This window comes from Typha latifolia, chromosome 9 (genome assembly GCF_019914945.1).
Source record: "Typha latifolia isolate L0001 chromosome 9, TyphaL0001v2, whole genome shotgun sequence".
Taxonomy (NCBI): Eukaryota; Viridiplantae; Streptophyta; class Magnoliopsida; order Poales; family Typhaceae; genus Typha; species Typha latifolia.
In genome coordinates this window covers 10,724,612-10,739,604 of record NC_133094.1, presented here as the reverse complement: position 1 = coordinate 10,739,604, position 14,993 = coordinate 10,724,612, and the positions used below count along the sequence as shown (strand labels likewise).

The following is a 14,993-nucleotide window of genomic DNA, read 5'->3' as shown; positions in this document are numbered from 1 at the left end:
CTAAAAAAATTTGTAATATTATTATCGTCAATCAATATTATTTTAGATGTATTAAAATTTATTCAATTCTCTACTATTAAATTTCGAATGAGTATTCAAATTTGATATGTGATTCAATTAAATATAATAAAAAAGAACATTTTCAATTTAAATATATCTATAGTGGAATAATATAATACAAATAATACCGATCACTGTGTTACAGGCACGGACCATGCCGACACGACACGACACAGCACAGCACGTGCTACGGCACTTACCGATCGTGCAGTAAGAAAGAAAAAGGTAAGAGATACTCACATTTGACTTTGTAGTCGCTGTCGCCATCGCTCGTCGTTGCCGTCGCTTATTCGGGTGCCCTAGCTTGCCCGAGAGAGATACGGACCCAGACCCGGAACTTATTCGGGTGCCCTAGCTTGCCCGAGAGAGATACGGACCCAGACCCGGAACTTAAGTTTTTAACCCGACGAACCGACGACGACAACAAGCAACGATCGACGACAAGTAGCTCAACGACGAGGTCAATGGTGAGCGACAAAGTTATTAGGAGGGGTGTCGTGCGACACTCCTCATGCCAAGTGCCGACCGGCACGTAAATAACACTATAAAAGGTAAATTAATATTTCCCCATTTATTTATATAGTAGTTGCGTATCTGGTTGGTTGAATTTTTTTCGTATAAACCACTCAAAATATTTTATTATTATTTATTTGGATGCATACCCGTATATTGTGTATTTTTGTATGAACAATCTTCAAGTTACTTGTTGACAACTATAAATTAAAAATTGACGATTTAATCCTCGGAAAGATGAAACTGCCCTCAGCTTAGAGGTAATGTATGCATAAATAAATGGGTTTTTTGGTCTTTTTAGTTTCAAATAGCTATTATCTTTAAGGGCATATATGCACAAAAAAACAGGAAAACAAAACTTTATATATGAACCATATAGACACGGTGATTTGACTGACACAAGTTGAGATATTCTCAAACTTCCCAAACTAATTTTTCTCAAGCATTACTAAACTCTAAATCTTAAATACGAAACTAGTTGAATTAAGTGAGAATTTTAAATTCCTCAAGAAAATTACCAAGTATGGAAATTATAAGAATTTTCTTTCTCTCGCGCTTAGCGATTTTCTTAGCAAATTTTAAAATTCTATATAAGTCGCTAACAGAGACAACAAACTTATATTTATAAATTGCTGTTATAATAAGTGATTTTTAAACTCATTTAGTTTTGTATTTAAATTTCAAGGTGAATTGAATATGTGCTAAAAAAATTGGCAGACTTAAAAATAGTATAAAAAAAACTCCTTTATGCTTACTATGTGCGAGACAGATAAATTAAATATGATTATATGAGGTACAAGATAGCCTCATAATTTGCTGGATACTGCAAGATACTTTGTATGACGAGCCTGGGCTATCATCTTCCCAGTCTTCTTCCTGAAATCTATGGAGGTGACTGCCACTGCTTTTCCAGCATGCAACAGCTTGCCCTCAATCTCGATCTCTTCCTGGTTAACCAAACAGTCACAGATTCCACATTAAACTTGCCTCTAAAAAATTTTGACAGAAGAAAAGCCAATTATATGCAGATTTTACTAGGCAAATACAAAATTACATCATAGGAACTGGGAGTTACTTTCTCCACCTAGACACATTCCTGACAGGAATTCGAAAGTAGTAAGCTAACTCCAAAAAAGATAAGTGAGGAGAAGAATGAGCTGCATAAATAAAACCTATCAGCAACAGCTTACAGGACCTAAAGCATTCAAGGTTTAAAGCTCAAACTAAATCAATCGTTAATTGCATCGACTTTTTATTGAGACGTTAGCATCATATTTGATAATAGTTAACGCATTATCGTTGGGAAAGTAGTGCGACGGAATAAGTAATTCTGTGCACGATAACGTGCAAGATGAAGCACCATCTCTACTAGATAGTTTATAAGACAATCAAATAAAACCACAACCTGAACTGAAGGTTGGAACTAGAATTCAAGGTTTCAAAACCTTCTACTACCCGCTATCAAATCCAAACAAGTTGTTTACTTGCTGCAACAATATAATGATTTTGCAGGAAGCAATTACCATAAGATCCAAGCAAGTAACCAGACTAATAATGGAGCAACTAACAAAAGGAGGTATGCATTGTAGAGCAAGGGTAAAAGAGAGACCAGTTCAAGATTAAAACATTGGAAAATCACATGCAATGAAGAGGAATAAACAACATTTCTTACTGTTTTTAGCAAAAGAAAAAGTTAATGTTCAACAAGTATTATCCACAGTTTATTCCAAAGTGAAACTTCAGGTATCCTTTGCTAATTATATTCACTACATCAATTTGACATCCACATACATTCCATTGTTCATAATTGAAGCCATCCGGAATGCCGCACAACTAAGATTTTCAAAGTCATTGTACAAAACACATCGAATTGGTACCCGGTTCTTGAAGATTTAGGAGGTGCTAGAAACAAATCATTTTCCTCCATTTCAGTCTTATTTTGTGCAAATTTATTTGCTAGACATAGTCTTGTCATGCTCTTTCTTACTACTTCCTCCTACGCCATCTTCTCTACCCCTGCCCCCCAGTAAACCTTCTACTTCAATAAAATCAATGCTTCTTATAATAGCAATTAAGAAAATCGAAGAAAAAAAAAAGAACAAGATGAGTTTGCACAAGAAATGAGAATGCAACAAGAGGAACTATAGAATACAACAAAAAGAAAACAAACCAGTGCTTAAGCATAAGAGGTCATGGGCTCAAGCCTTAGAAATAGTCTCCTCATAAATTGGAGTAAGGATGCATATTTGTCCCCTGGAACGCCCTTTTTATAGTTATATAAGATGCATGGTCAACATGCGCCAAAGCATTACTTGCACCATTGCATAATAGAATAAGAACATTGAACCTGATGAAAGTGTTGCACATTATGACTTATGAAAAATTTGTGGTGCTTTTATCATCGTATAATCCATAACACCCACATAAATGGGTGATAAGAAATCCCACAATCAAGGTGAAATTCTACATAAATGTATCATTAACTGTTAAGTTGATCTGAATCATGAGTCTTTCCCACCAGTGTCCATTGAGAACTTCTAGTGTTTTCTTTCACAAAATGGAACAAAATAACAAGAATCCCTATTATTAGCCTAACACAAACTAAACTTGACAGTCGTATTGATCAAATTAGCAAAGAACTAGCAATATATGGTAAATTCTGAATTTTTTTCTAAAGCAACTAATAATAGCCTATACAGTCCTACTCAGACATGTCTCTTCCCTCCGAAGTAAACAAGACAAGAAAAAGAACATTATTTGCAAAACTAAATAGGGTATTCTATTATCAGATTTCACAAAATTCCAACTTCTAGACTATCTCAACCATAAGAATAGATTCACCAGAGGATCAAATTAAGATCTTTCGAATTGAAACGGTTGTCTTCTATTTTAAATTAACCAACTCAAGGAATTCCAATGTTATGGTGTTTCGATCTAATTTGTATCAAAACTGAGCCCACTCTACCAGGAACGGCTATGATCTAGAGGTAAAAGGAAAGAAACCAAATACTCACGTTAATAAAGGCGACATCCAAGTAGGAGACGTTAATCTCCAACGAGACACCACTGGTCTGAAACCCACTACAGAAGATCACGGTGGAGCCCACAACATCTGCCAAGGTCGCCACGACCCCGCCGTGGAGGTAGCTTCCCGAGCTCTGCAAACAGACCGAGATCAAGACGAAGAGATCAAAACCCTAAGGAAGAGAGTAAAATGGAGATGGAGCGCGAAGGGTTTTACGGCGAGGTTAGGAGGGATGGAGAGGGAGCAGAGGACGCGACCGGGCTCGACAGAGTCTACACGGAGGCCATGGACGACGAGGGATTCGTAGAATTGTGGTGGCAAATAGGAGGAAGAAGAAGAGGAGGGATTGGGTTCCAGTGATCGCTTCACTGCGTCCAGGTCCATGTTTCTTTTCCAACTCCGCGGATTAGTTCGATTCCCATATCATCATATATACATAAAAAAAAATATATACAGACCTCTAAATTAAAAATAAAAAAAAAACTTTTAAATCAGGGATACATGTGGTAAAAAAAAGTTTTAAAAAGTATATATAAAAAATTGTGATATTTGAAGAGTTGAATTATCTCATATATAATCTTTTAAGAAATTTATTTATTTAAATAAATTGTTTGACCATGGATTATTAATGGTAATTGATATGGGAATAATATTTTGCTCATAGCCACTGAGATCTTTATAAATCTTTTATTAACCATCCAGAAATTTGACATAGAAATGGTAAAAGAAAGATGAACCATTCCATTTATTATATAATGAGAATATCATAATCAATTTTCATTACAGAAACTAACCCAATGAACTATGAATGGAACGTTATGGACTGTCAGACCTGAAAATTCCAAAAAACAAAACAAAAAAAAAAAAAAAAAAGAGAGGAACTTCTTCTAATACATCTCACAAAACTTTGCTTGAAAGTTGTAGACATGGGCTCAAATTGAACGCGTATAGTTTCTCTGTCGTCACAAGTTATATCAGTTTTCTGCAAGAGAAGCAGGATTAATTTTTCTTCTGCTAGTATAAAATGGTACCTTGATTTGTACTATGGAAAGATAAACAGATATGAGTCGATAAAAAAGAGTAACAAGAATTACAATTCTGTCGAACAAGCACTAAATTTTGACACTACAGAGTATTTGATGCAGATGCAGGGAATTTTTCTTTAACTTAAGAGAGATTCATATATTGACAAATCTTAGAACTTTGAAGTTTGAATGCATAAGTAATTAACAAGTAGTTTCTATCCTCAGTACCTTATGTACACATCTCTACCCCTGATATAATCTCCTATACAGACAAACTTGGTACTTAGTCTATGCCAATATTTCAATCTTGCCAAGCAACTACCTTTATAGTGGGATAAGATTATAAGGGAGTTCACAACGAATGGTAAAAAAAAGTTTACCAAATGAGTTGATGATAATTAGCAGAAGTAATTGACGGAACCAAGCAACCAGGTGCAGTCAATATCCATGCTATGGAATACAATGATAAGCTCCAGGTCAGAGGAATTAAATTTTATCGGGGAATACAATGATAAGCTCCATGTGTTAGTGTTCATACAGGAAAACTTCAAGCAAAAACACTGACAGGCTAACCAATGTAATGACAAAGTAGTGTGTAATAAAGTATACAATGATAACGCACCTGGATCATAATTCATCTTTTATGGACTCAGATGGAGTAGTTGTATCCTTATTCTTCTGAACAAAATCAATGATCGCCTCAGCTGTCTTAGTACCATCATAACTCAGAAGCTTTCCACTAGCCGAATTAAAGTAAAGAGTTGGATAGCTCTGAAGGTTAAAGTCCTTTGGGACATCATTTGCAGTAGCATCCTACAACCAAAAGATATTTCTCAATGGAAATTGAAAAGAAATAAGTTTAAACATAGTGAACTTGGTTTAGATGAATATGATTATCTTTGTAAGAAAAAAGAAAAGAAAAAGAAAAGCATAACAGAACATTCCTTTTACCAAAAAAAAGAGCAAAACTAAACAAGAACTAATAATTATTTGTGAGCTCAAATATCAGCAGAACGAGTCATTGTTATGCTAAAAAAAGGTCAGCACAAGAGGAAGCTTACCATCTTTGCGATGATAACATCATTGTCATTTTTGAACGAGACAGCTACTTCCTCCAAGATTGGCTCTAGTTCCTCGCAGTGTTCACACCAGGGTGCATAAAAATCAAGAAGAACTGCAGTGAAATAGTCATGTATGGCAAAATCAGTGGACAATGTAGTACGGACAGAACAAGAAGTATAAGCTTCAACATAATAAAAGCGATATAAAGAGATAAAAAGAAGATGGATATGACATATAGATCAATTCTTCATATTAGAAGTTCTACATTATTCCGCAATCAGTCTACTGCAACCTGTAAATAATAATCACACCACTTCTGCTACTGAGAAAAGAAGAAATGAACCTTCTACCAAAACACAACAGAAAAAGAAGAATTTGCTCATCTTGCACCAGAAGTGATATTATAATGGGAAAAATATTACAAATTTATTTGACATTGAGAATTGTGATGAAGAGTGAAGCATATTACAATAATAATTAGGAACGAGAATTTTGGAACCCAAAGATGAATAGCAACCTTCTATCCATCATTCTGATTGCAAACTGGTAGAACTTATGTGACCGTTTCCTGGTTTCCTCATTAGCAAACTTAATCCACATAACAGAGGTTTCTCTTCTGCTAATTTTTTAATTTTTTTTCTTTTGTTGTCACAAGCCCTGTTCTTATTGAGTTATATCTTGCATGACTAAAATCAATCACTATCATAATACTATCAGCACCAATAATTACCGGTAGCGGTCAGCCCACACAAGAAAGTAAAAAAGGAGAGTAGCAGAAATAATGATTTTGAATTTTGATTCGAGAAAAAGCAAATCCACTGACCAGAAGCCATTTAATTATGAGCTTATAAGAACTAAATAAGTTACTTCCTAAGCATTTGGAAATGTACAACAAATTTTTGGCCACTTGCAATAATGAAAGCAGAAGAAGGTCCAAATACATAAAAGAGGAAAAGATGCATGTTTTTTAAAGTACAATGAGAAGAACCAACCATTTTTGCCAGAGTTAAAAACCACATCATGAAAGCTATCAGCAACGACAACCTTGACAGGCCCATTGTTGTCCTCCGGAATTGGCTCTGATTTCCTGAATGGTGTCAAGGTGCCATCCTAGATGCATATAACAAATTCAGAAAATTAGAAAATAATTGCCTAATAATCTTTCCAAGTTAATGAATTTGTCTTACTCGACAAGCAGTGAGCAAACTATTTAGAAGGAATGAGCATAATGTTAGCATAGATAACAAATTCTAGAGAAAAGAACAAGCTATCCTAGATAGGGAATAATGGAATATAACATTTTTCCCAGGCAAATTCTGTAGTTCATACCTTGTACTCCTTCAGCCAAGATACAATTTCAATGGGCTCCAGGTTTGGTTTAAGATACTTCTGGCCATCGTTCTCTTGTATGACGATGACAGGCACTTGATCTTCTTTAAGTCCAAAAAACTGATAATTGAAGCATGTGAATATGAAATTTATTGGAGAACTATTTAGTAAGCTTGCAAAAACAGAAACGAAGGAAAACATAGGTTACAAATAAAAACCTGTAAAGCACCACGGCTTGCATCACGATCACCAATCAGGAAGCTTATGTTCTTCCCCTTATAGAGCTCAGCAGCTTCCTGGATCTTGGACTTAAATGTTTCAAATGTCTCGTCGCCAAAATTCAAGAAAAGCATAGCCTGTACATCACCAATGCCCGAAGAATAAATAATCATGTTCCTTGTGCAATTAGGATAAAAAAAACGACATATGATATTATAGCATTAGATTCAGAAAAAAGAAAAAGAAAAGAAAGATGCATCAGAAGTTTTCTGTCAATCACTTAAGTAGCATCATGTTCAACAGTAGACTCAACTAGCACGTAATAGCAGGTAAACCTATCATCTTGATTTCAGTTGCACTCCTACCAAGACAGTATAACATTTATGCAGGTCACAAGTATGCTAATTTTAGCATCAAGGAAAAGAATATAAACTATTGCTCAGTAGAAATGATCGAGGAAAGTCATAAAATAATATTAAAATAACAGAAAAAAGGAGTAGTTGGCCATATTGCAAAGAGTAAGAGGATTTAATGAATACTGAAATTATCTCTGTTTATGCATCAACCACTTAATAATATCTTCGCTCACGATCTAAACTTTAAATAAAAACAAATTAACAAGGTGCCAGGTTTATTATCTATGTCATCTCATATCAGAGGGTTCTTACTTTCGTGGTAGTAGTAGTGAAGAATTTTATGAGGTAAGGATGGTTGCTGGGATCGTTATCAAAAGTCACGACCATAGGCATTGTAGCAGCTTCAATAAAATTCTTTATTGCATCCACATCAAAATCCTACAAAAAGTTATTGAAACAAGTCTGTTAGTAAAAAAAAATAGCTTTTGTATAGCAACAGCAAAAAAATGTTATAGACGTTCAATTACACTAATTTTATTTGTCTATTATTATTTTCTTCTAAGAATTATAAAAATGCATATATATATATATATTAATTTGTGTATGCTCATTAACAAAATACATACAATAAAAACTTGAGAAGTCAAACTTACCTGTAAATCAACAAAGAGTTCATCAAATGGTTTAAATAGCCTAACTAGAGGCCCTTTCACTGTCAAGTCACCACGTGGAAGGAACTTAGCATCCAAAGTATGACCAAAGTCATAGTCTGTTCGCAATTTCTCAGCTACTGCCATGAAGTTCTCAAACTCATTACCACTATATTCAGGAAACACTCCAACCTACATTCATGTTTGGTACTTTACGTCAATAAGGCTTGTCATAAGAGTGCAGGATCTCTGGGTGGTTGGATTTGGAGGGTTTTTTATTTAGAAAAAGCCAGAGGAAGAATATATGAACTTACAACAAAGATAGTCTTCTCATTAATTAAGTTACCAGCATCCTCTTTTGATTTTATCTCAGTAGAAGCAGGACCAACTTGTTTCTTCAAATAGTTGACTATACCATCAGCTTCTCTAGGACCATTATACTCTTGGACGTCATTCCCTTGATTTCTTATGATCTTAATTGTTGGAAAGCCCTGCACCTCATACTTATTGGCGAGTTCTTTGTTTTTCTCTTCATTGGCATCAACCTTAGCAAGAACAATTGGTGGGTCCTGCTTACTTAGTACTGAAGCAGCCTTCTCATACTGCAACAGAATACCGAGGAAAGCATCAGTAGCAAAGTAATATTGTAGGCTTTAAGTTAAAGTTTCAAAGGACATAATAAACTTAAATTTCAAACATTGATGATTTCTGTTTAAGAAAGTATTACCTCAGGAGCAAGTCTCTTGCAATGACCACACCTATCGACAATAGAAAACGTAGTAGCACAATCAGTAACACAAGTTATGGTTGCCTCTTAAAAAATTTAATGAGCTATGAAAATAATGTAACAACCTAGCCTTAAAAAAAAAAAAAAAAAAAAAATTAGTTTTGCATGGCACGAGGTCGGCCACACCGCATGGTGTGGGGGTGCCACGCACCCCCTAGCGTGGCCGCAACCATTCGGATGCTACTAATTGGCCGTGGCTGGCCCCAGCGCCGCCCAGCCGCCGCCAAACTCCCCCGCCGCTTCTCTCTCTCTCTCTCTCCCTCTAAATATCTCTTTCTCTCTCTCTCTCTCCCACTGCCGTCGTCGGCCTGCGACCGCCGCTGCTGCCACCTCCACTAACACGGTGAGCCTCCTCTCTCTCTCACTCTCTCTCTCTCTCTCCCTCTCTCTCTCTCTCTCTCTCTCTCTCTCTTACTTTGGGCTCGGGCCTGTCAAAGCCGAGCCGCCAGCGAGAGGCCGGCAGCTGGCTGGCCACCAACTGCCAGTGCCCTCCCCGCCGACCCGAGTTCGCACCTCCCTCCTCTTTCTTCCCTTCTTCTCTTCTCTTCTTCTTCTTCCGTCTTCTTCCTTCTTTTCTTCTTCTTCCTCAGCTGCTTCTTCTCTTCTTATTTTTCTGCAACAGTGCTGGGCCAAGCCCAGCACTAGTACTAGTGATCCATTATCCTTTTTAATTTTATTATTTATTTATTTAGGTATTTCTGTCTTAATTAATACAAATAGATTTAGACATTATTTATTTTAATAATAATACATAATCATCATTATGATTATTGTTAATTAAAGTTTATTGATGATTAATTAGGTTATAAACTATTACACATAAATATAGGTAATACTTATATTTATTTATTTATTTATTTATATGTATATTAGATTAATAGATAGATTTGTAAATTATAATTATTAGATTTATATTCTAATATTCTTATGATATACATTTTAAGTAATTATATTATTATATATTGTTATTTTTGTAACAAATAAAATACTAGGCTTATGTATTTATTTATTATTTTATAAAGTAATCTTTAATTAATCAAGATATAATTATAGTTAGGTTTTCATCTATATTTTTATTTTTATTTTTATCTGTAGTTAAAAATCTAGCTAGTAATAAAGATAAGTAAAAATTCTAAAACCTTCTAAATCATCATATATTACATGAACGGATTTTAATCAGATAAACGGCTAATATCATACTACTTAAATAATTTCAGATTCCGACCCCCCTGTTCAGGATCCCGTGGACTTAGCTATCGATGTTTGATCATTGTCGTAGCAACGTGAACGAGTAGTTGTTTGATATTTGCAGTGGTGGTGAGTAGTCTTATCTCCTAGACGCCTTTCTCAAATTAGGATATATTATATCTTATGTACACGCATGTTTTGGCCTCTAGCATGATTATATAACTTTATATAAAGATGATTTCAGTCAAACATATTTTATCATGCATTTGATTAGGCTGATTTGAGATATAAGTACATTGGTGATATATAGAGATGATTATACTGTTATGGTTTTTATGTCGGAATGATCTCTATCATGAGTATGCATGTGATAGACTAGCAAAAGTATATATATGTTAGATACATGGTTAGAGTCGGCATTGTATCATTTTTCTCTTGGCTTCTTTACCACCTAAATTCCTGAGTTGCATAATCTGTTGTCGTACTGGATATATATGCATATGATTTATCATGTATAGGAAATCATAAAAGTACATGTGTATGTGATGTGATGTGATATGATGTGATGGCTGGAACGGTATCTAGTCCTGGGCGCAGTGCTTGGACATACTCTTAGCGTATGGCAGAGTATGGTGATGGCTGATGGTTGCACTCTTAGCGTATGACAGGGTACAACTATCATTGATATACCCTTAGCATATGGCAGGGTATGCGTATGACAGGGTATGATTTATCTACAGAGATACCATTAGCGTATGGCAGGGTATGATTTATCTTCAGAGATACTCTTAGCGTATGACAGGGTATGCTCTGAGCTTGTGACATGATGTGTATCGAGTTTGGGGCCGGGTACCGTAGTCCAGTATGGTGGATGATATTCATAGTTGAGACGGATGATTGTGATAGTGAGAGATATGTGAACTATATCTAGCTCTGACATATAAGATTATCTAGTGATTGACATGCATTATGCATCATCATTGATGTGACTAGTATCATTGGATCATAATTGATATACATGATATGTTGTTATATTCGGTGATGTTATATGATAATTTCATCATGTGATATATTTTTGGCTGAGGATATAATATGCTCATTCATGAGAATTGATTTCATTCATATATATGTCATTGAGAATACATATATACATGTTCATATATGGCATCATACTGCTTTCTGATTCATATTATCCAGTACATGATTTACTTTCTGTTTGGCATCACTGATTCGGGGGTAAGATCTATTCACTGAGTCTTTTGCTTATGACTCTCCTTATTTCTTTTCTAACCCCCACATATAATATGGTACGTGATACTGACTCGAGATATTCCGATGAAATATTTTAGAAAGATGAGGTGAGCTATAGACGCGAGATGGTATAGAAGATAGTTTAATCAGAATCGAGTTGTACAAGTACTTGATATTTGTACTCTTTTGTTTTAGACGATGACTTGTATAATACAGGTCGAATCATAGTGTATTCTTGTATTAGTCATTTTAGTTGTATCTTAATAGTTTGTTGTGGCCGGTGTAGGTCCTACTAGATTATGTAGTGGTCTAGTATATACTATTGTGAACTTGGATATTCATATGTTAACATGTTTATTTGGTTAATAGTATGATTTATTTGGTGATAGATTATGTGATTATAGATAAGTTAGTAAATTTTATTTGGTGATGTCATGATTATACGTGCACAGGAGAGTATCTGTGTGTGACGGGCCCCGCCCGTCCTGTCGCGTGCGCCGCGCGTACCGTGTGGGCGCATGGGCGTACACGTGTCCGTGCTGGGCGGGGGCGTTACAAATAAACATAACCAAAACTTAATAGAATAAAACTCAATAACATTTCAAATACAAACAAAAAATTTGATAGAAATTAAAGTGACACAATTTCACTTAATGACTTGGTGAAATGGTTGAATAAGTCCCTCATGCGCAGTACAATGCGAAGACAAAAAGAAAGGCAATCAATATATAAATACGTATACACATACTGGTAAATTTCAGGAATCAGAAACGTATATCTACACGAAGTACCAAAAAATGAGCTGCAAATAAAGTAAAAAATATATTGGAGATGGAAGAGGTGAGACCAAAGTCTAAACAGTGTTCACCTGCAAATCTTTAAGTAACTACTTAATGATCTAGTGAATCACAGATCGAAACTTCATTCAACTACTGAATCTTTTAAGATAGAAGGCGAGCAATAAATCAAGAACCTCCAACAAAACCATTGGATAAAGAAAAAGGATCTGGCCAGGCAAGCATTTTCATAGCTTCAAGTGGCTACTTAGTTATATTGTCAGATAGTCAACGGGATGCTCCTTAAAAAGGATCAAATACTCTAATCCAATGGATTACCAACAGTTTATTAACCTTAAAAATGTTGAAATAAAATACCGAAATTATTACTTTAACAAAAAGACAAACAGCAATGAAGCATTTCACCAAGAAAAATAAGGAAAAGAAAAACTCAACCAACCAGCATTAGCTCACTATATGTTGCATTACATGTGCACCCGTACACACCCCATAAATTACTTTCAACTAACCATCAAGTAAAAAAAATCTAAAACTTATTTATTGACAGAGACACCAATGTACATATACTAATCAACGAAGGGTATTTTTGCCTTTTTACCAACAAATGGTCAACGTTTGAGTTTAGAGTAGAAACTTTCATTCTATATGGTTACTGAAGTGTTTAAATCTTTTCTCAATGTTTATAGTCAAGCCCTTAGCTTTGAAAGAGAAAGTAAGGGATTCGAGGGGCATATATGTAAACGAAGGAGATTTAAATGGGTCTAAATGCAGGAAAAAGGGAAAAGAATACAAATAGCACCCTACATTTTAGATATATTACAAATAGAGCCTTATAAATAAAGTCCTCTGTTTGTTAAAAATTTAATCGTCAGGTTTACTTTATTATCTAACCAAATTATGCCTCAAATGCAGCTTGAAGGCAAATGAAAATATGATTTCAAAAAAAAGAAAAGATAAAATCAAACATCTAAAATACTAAAATTGAATTTAAATTTCGAATCTCACAAGACCAATGAATTCAAAATTATTGTCGTTTAAAACTCAGAGTCATATTAGAACAACGAGATAAGGAAGAAAATATTAAAGTATCAGTTGAAATTAGTCGAAGTATTATATTTTTTATTCCATTCTGTCGTATATTTTTCATAATCAAACAAGGTGTTTCTCGCTAATTTTTAGCAAATAGGAGGGGTTTATTTATAAAAAAAAAGTAATTAAAAGGGGCTTTATTTGTAGTCAAAAAAATGTAGGGTGTTATTTGTGAATAAAAAAAATAAGAAGAAAAAAGAACATAAGAATCGGCATTTCCTACCTCCAGATCACCAAATCAAGCAAAAATCCACTAAAAACCAGAGGTAGGGTTACATTACCAGGGGGCGTAGAACTCAACGACGATGAACGAATGTTGCGCGACGACGTCGGAGAAATTGGAGACGTCAAGAGCGAGCACCGCCGATTCCTCCACGATCGCTTCATCTCCATCGCCGCTCTCCTCCGCACGAGCAAATGCGAGGAAGGATACTAACCATAGTGATAGTAATAGGAGGGAGATGGAGATCGAAACCCTAGATTTCGCCATGGGAGGGAGCGGAGAGTCGGATACTTGAGATGGAGACGAGCTCTGTAGTCTCTTCTCATCTCGTTTCTCTCTTTTTATGTGGAGATCTTAGTTGACTCCAAACGAAGGGGCCCGCGCTAAAATACGCTGTGGGGGTGGTGGGTTGACTTCGGAAGTCATGCGACGTGCCTGATTAAGCAGAACAAGAGAGTCCGAAAACAGCCAATACTTAGTTGCCGCGTAAATAAAACTTTGTATCTAAGCCCTATATTTTGTTGAAATTTTGAAGCGCAACCCTACATTTAAATACTGGTTGTGTAAATGCCATCAATAAGGGTGTTTTTTGTTTATTTCCCACTCTTTTAAGTCCCTGCGGCAGTGCGGCGCCATCTCTGGCGGAAGATCCTCTGCAGTCCAGAGTGTAGAATTTTACTATAGCAGCGGATTTCCATGACTAATTAAATACCGCCACGTTTCGTTTAGCCAAAGTCAAAATTTTGCCAGCGGTATTAACAACGTGCGATCATGTCAGAACTACCAACTTTTCTCGGCTAAAAAAAGAGAGGAATAAAAATAAAAATAAAAATAAAAGAGAGAGGGATAATAAGATACACAAGATATAGGGACGATTCTGTGGGTGGCAAACAGTAATCCGACATACAACTTTGAATGGAAGAAACGTGCTTCATAGTCAATATTTGCAAACTTCTATACCATTATGATGCATTTGGAAGACTATTATCAGAGAGAGAGAGAGAGAGAGAGAGAGGCAAAACCAACATTTTAGGAGTCTCCGATCTTCTATGAAGAGTTATGGAGTGGGCATTCGGGAGCTTCCACCGACTCTTAGTATAGAATTCGACTCAAATCAATTTATAGAGATGCTTTGAGAGAAGAAGGGGGATGACAAATGCCATGTCCTCAAATTGGTGGTGGAACTGATTGCTTAGGAGTTCCCACTCTTTTGCAAAGTTATGGCGGCCTACACATCTAGGCATCCAAGAGACAAGGGGGCTCTACTAACGAATTATCATAGAATCTGACTCTAAGTGTTTCAAGAGGAAGAGGGGGATGATAGAGGCCATGTCCTCAAGTTAGTAGTGAAACCAACTACTCAGGAATCCCAAATCTTTTGTGAGGTTATGGTGGCATCTAAGCATCCAGGAGGTGAAG

At 35.6% G+C, this 14,993-nt stretch overlaps 2 protein-coding genes across 6 annotated transcripts; both read right to left on the bottom strand.

The window, feature by feature from the left end:
• Positions 1 to 1,343: 1,343 nt before the first annotated feature.
• Positions 1,344 to 14,833, bottom strand: LOC140795206 (protein disulfide-isomerase-like). Of its 5 annotated transcripts, none has more exons than XM_073147645.1 (11): positions 13,633 to 14,138; positions 8,967 to 8,997; positions 8,554 to 8,841; positions 8,243 to 8,431; positions 7,902 to 8,027; positions 7,233 to 7,370; positions 7,015 to 7,134; positions 6,678 to 6,795; positions 5,685 to 5,797; positions 5,246 to 5,436; positions 1,344 to 1,520 (listed from the first exon to the last, which is right to left on the bottom strand). In XM_073147645.1, exons 1-10 carry the CDS (start codon positions 13,839 to 13,841, stop codon positions 5,251 to 5,253), a joined length of 1,518 nt encoding a protein of 505 aa, XP_073003746.1. In that variant the 5' UTR covers positions 13,842 to 14,138; the 3' UTR covers positions 1,344 to 1,520; positions 5,246 to 5,250. The 5 variants fall into 5 exon arrangements, with proteins under 5 accessions (XP_073003746.1, XP_073003749.1, XP_073003745.1 ...); XM_073147648.1 differs by lacking the exons at positions 1,344 to 1,520; positions 13,633 to 14,138 and adding exons at positions 4,320 to 4,580; positions 14,601 to 14,833; XM_073147644.1 differs by lacking the exon at positions 1,344 to 1,520 and adding an exon at positions 4,320 to 4,580 and having other exon boundaries at positions 13,633 to 14,135.
• On the bottom strand, positions 1,380 to 3,982 carry LOC140795764 (uncharacterized). The gene is made up of 3 exons (XM_073148524.1): positions 3,815 to 3,982; positions 3,588 to 3,731; positions 1,380 to 1,520 (listed from the first exon to the last, which is right to left on the bottom strand). Exons 1-3 carry the CDS (start codon positions 3,980 to 3,982, stop codon positions 1,380 to 1,382), a joined length of 453 nt encoding a protein of 150 aa, XP_073004625.1.
• Positions 14,834 to 14,993: the final 160 nt, after the last annotated feature.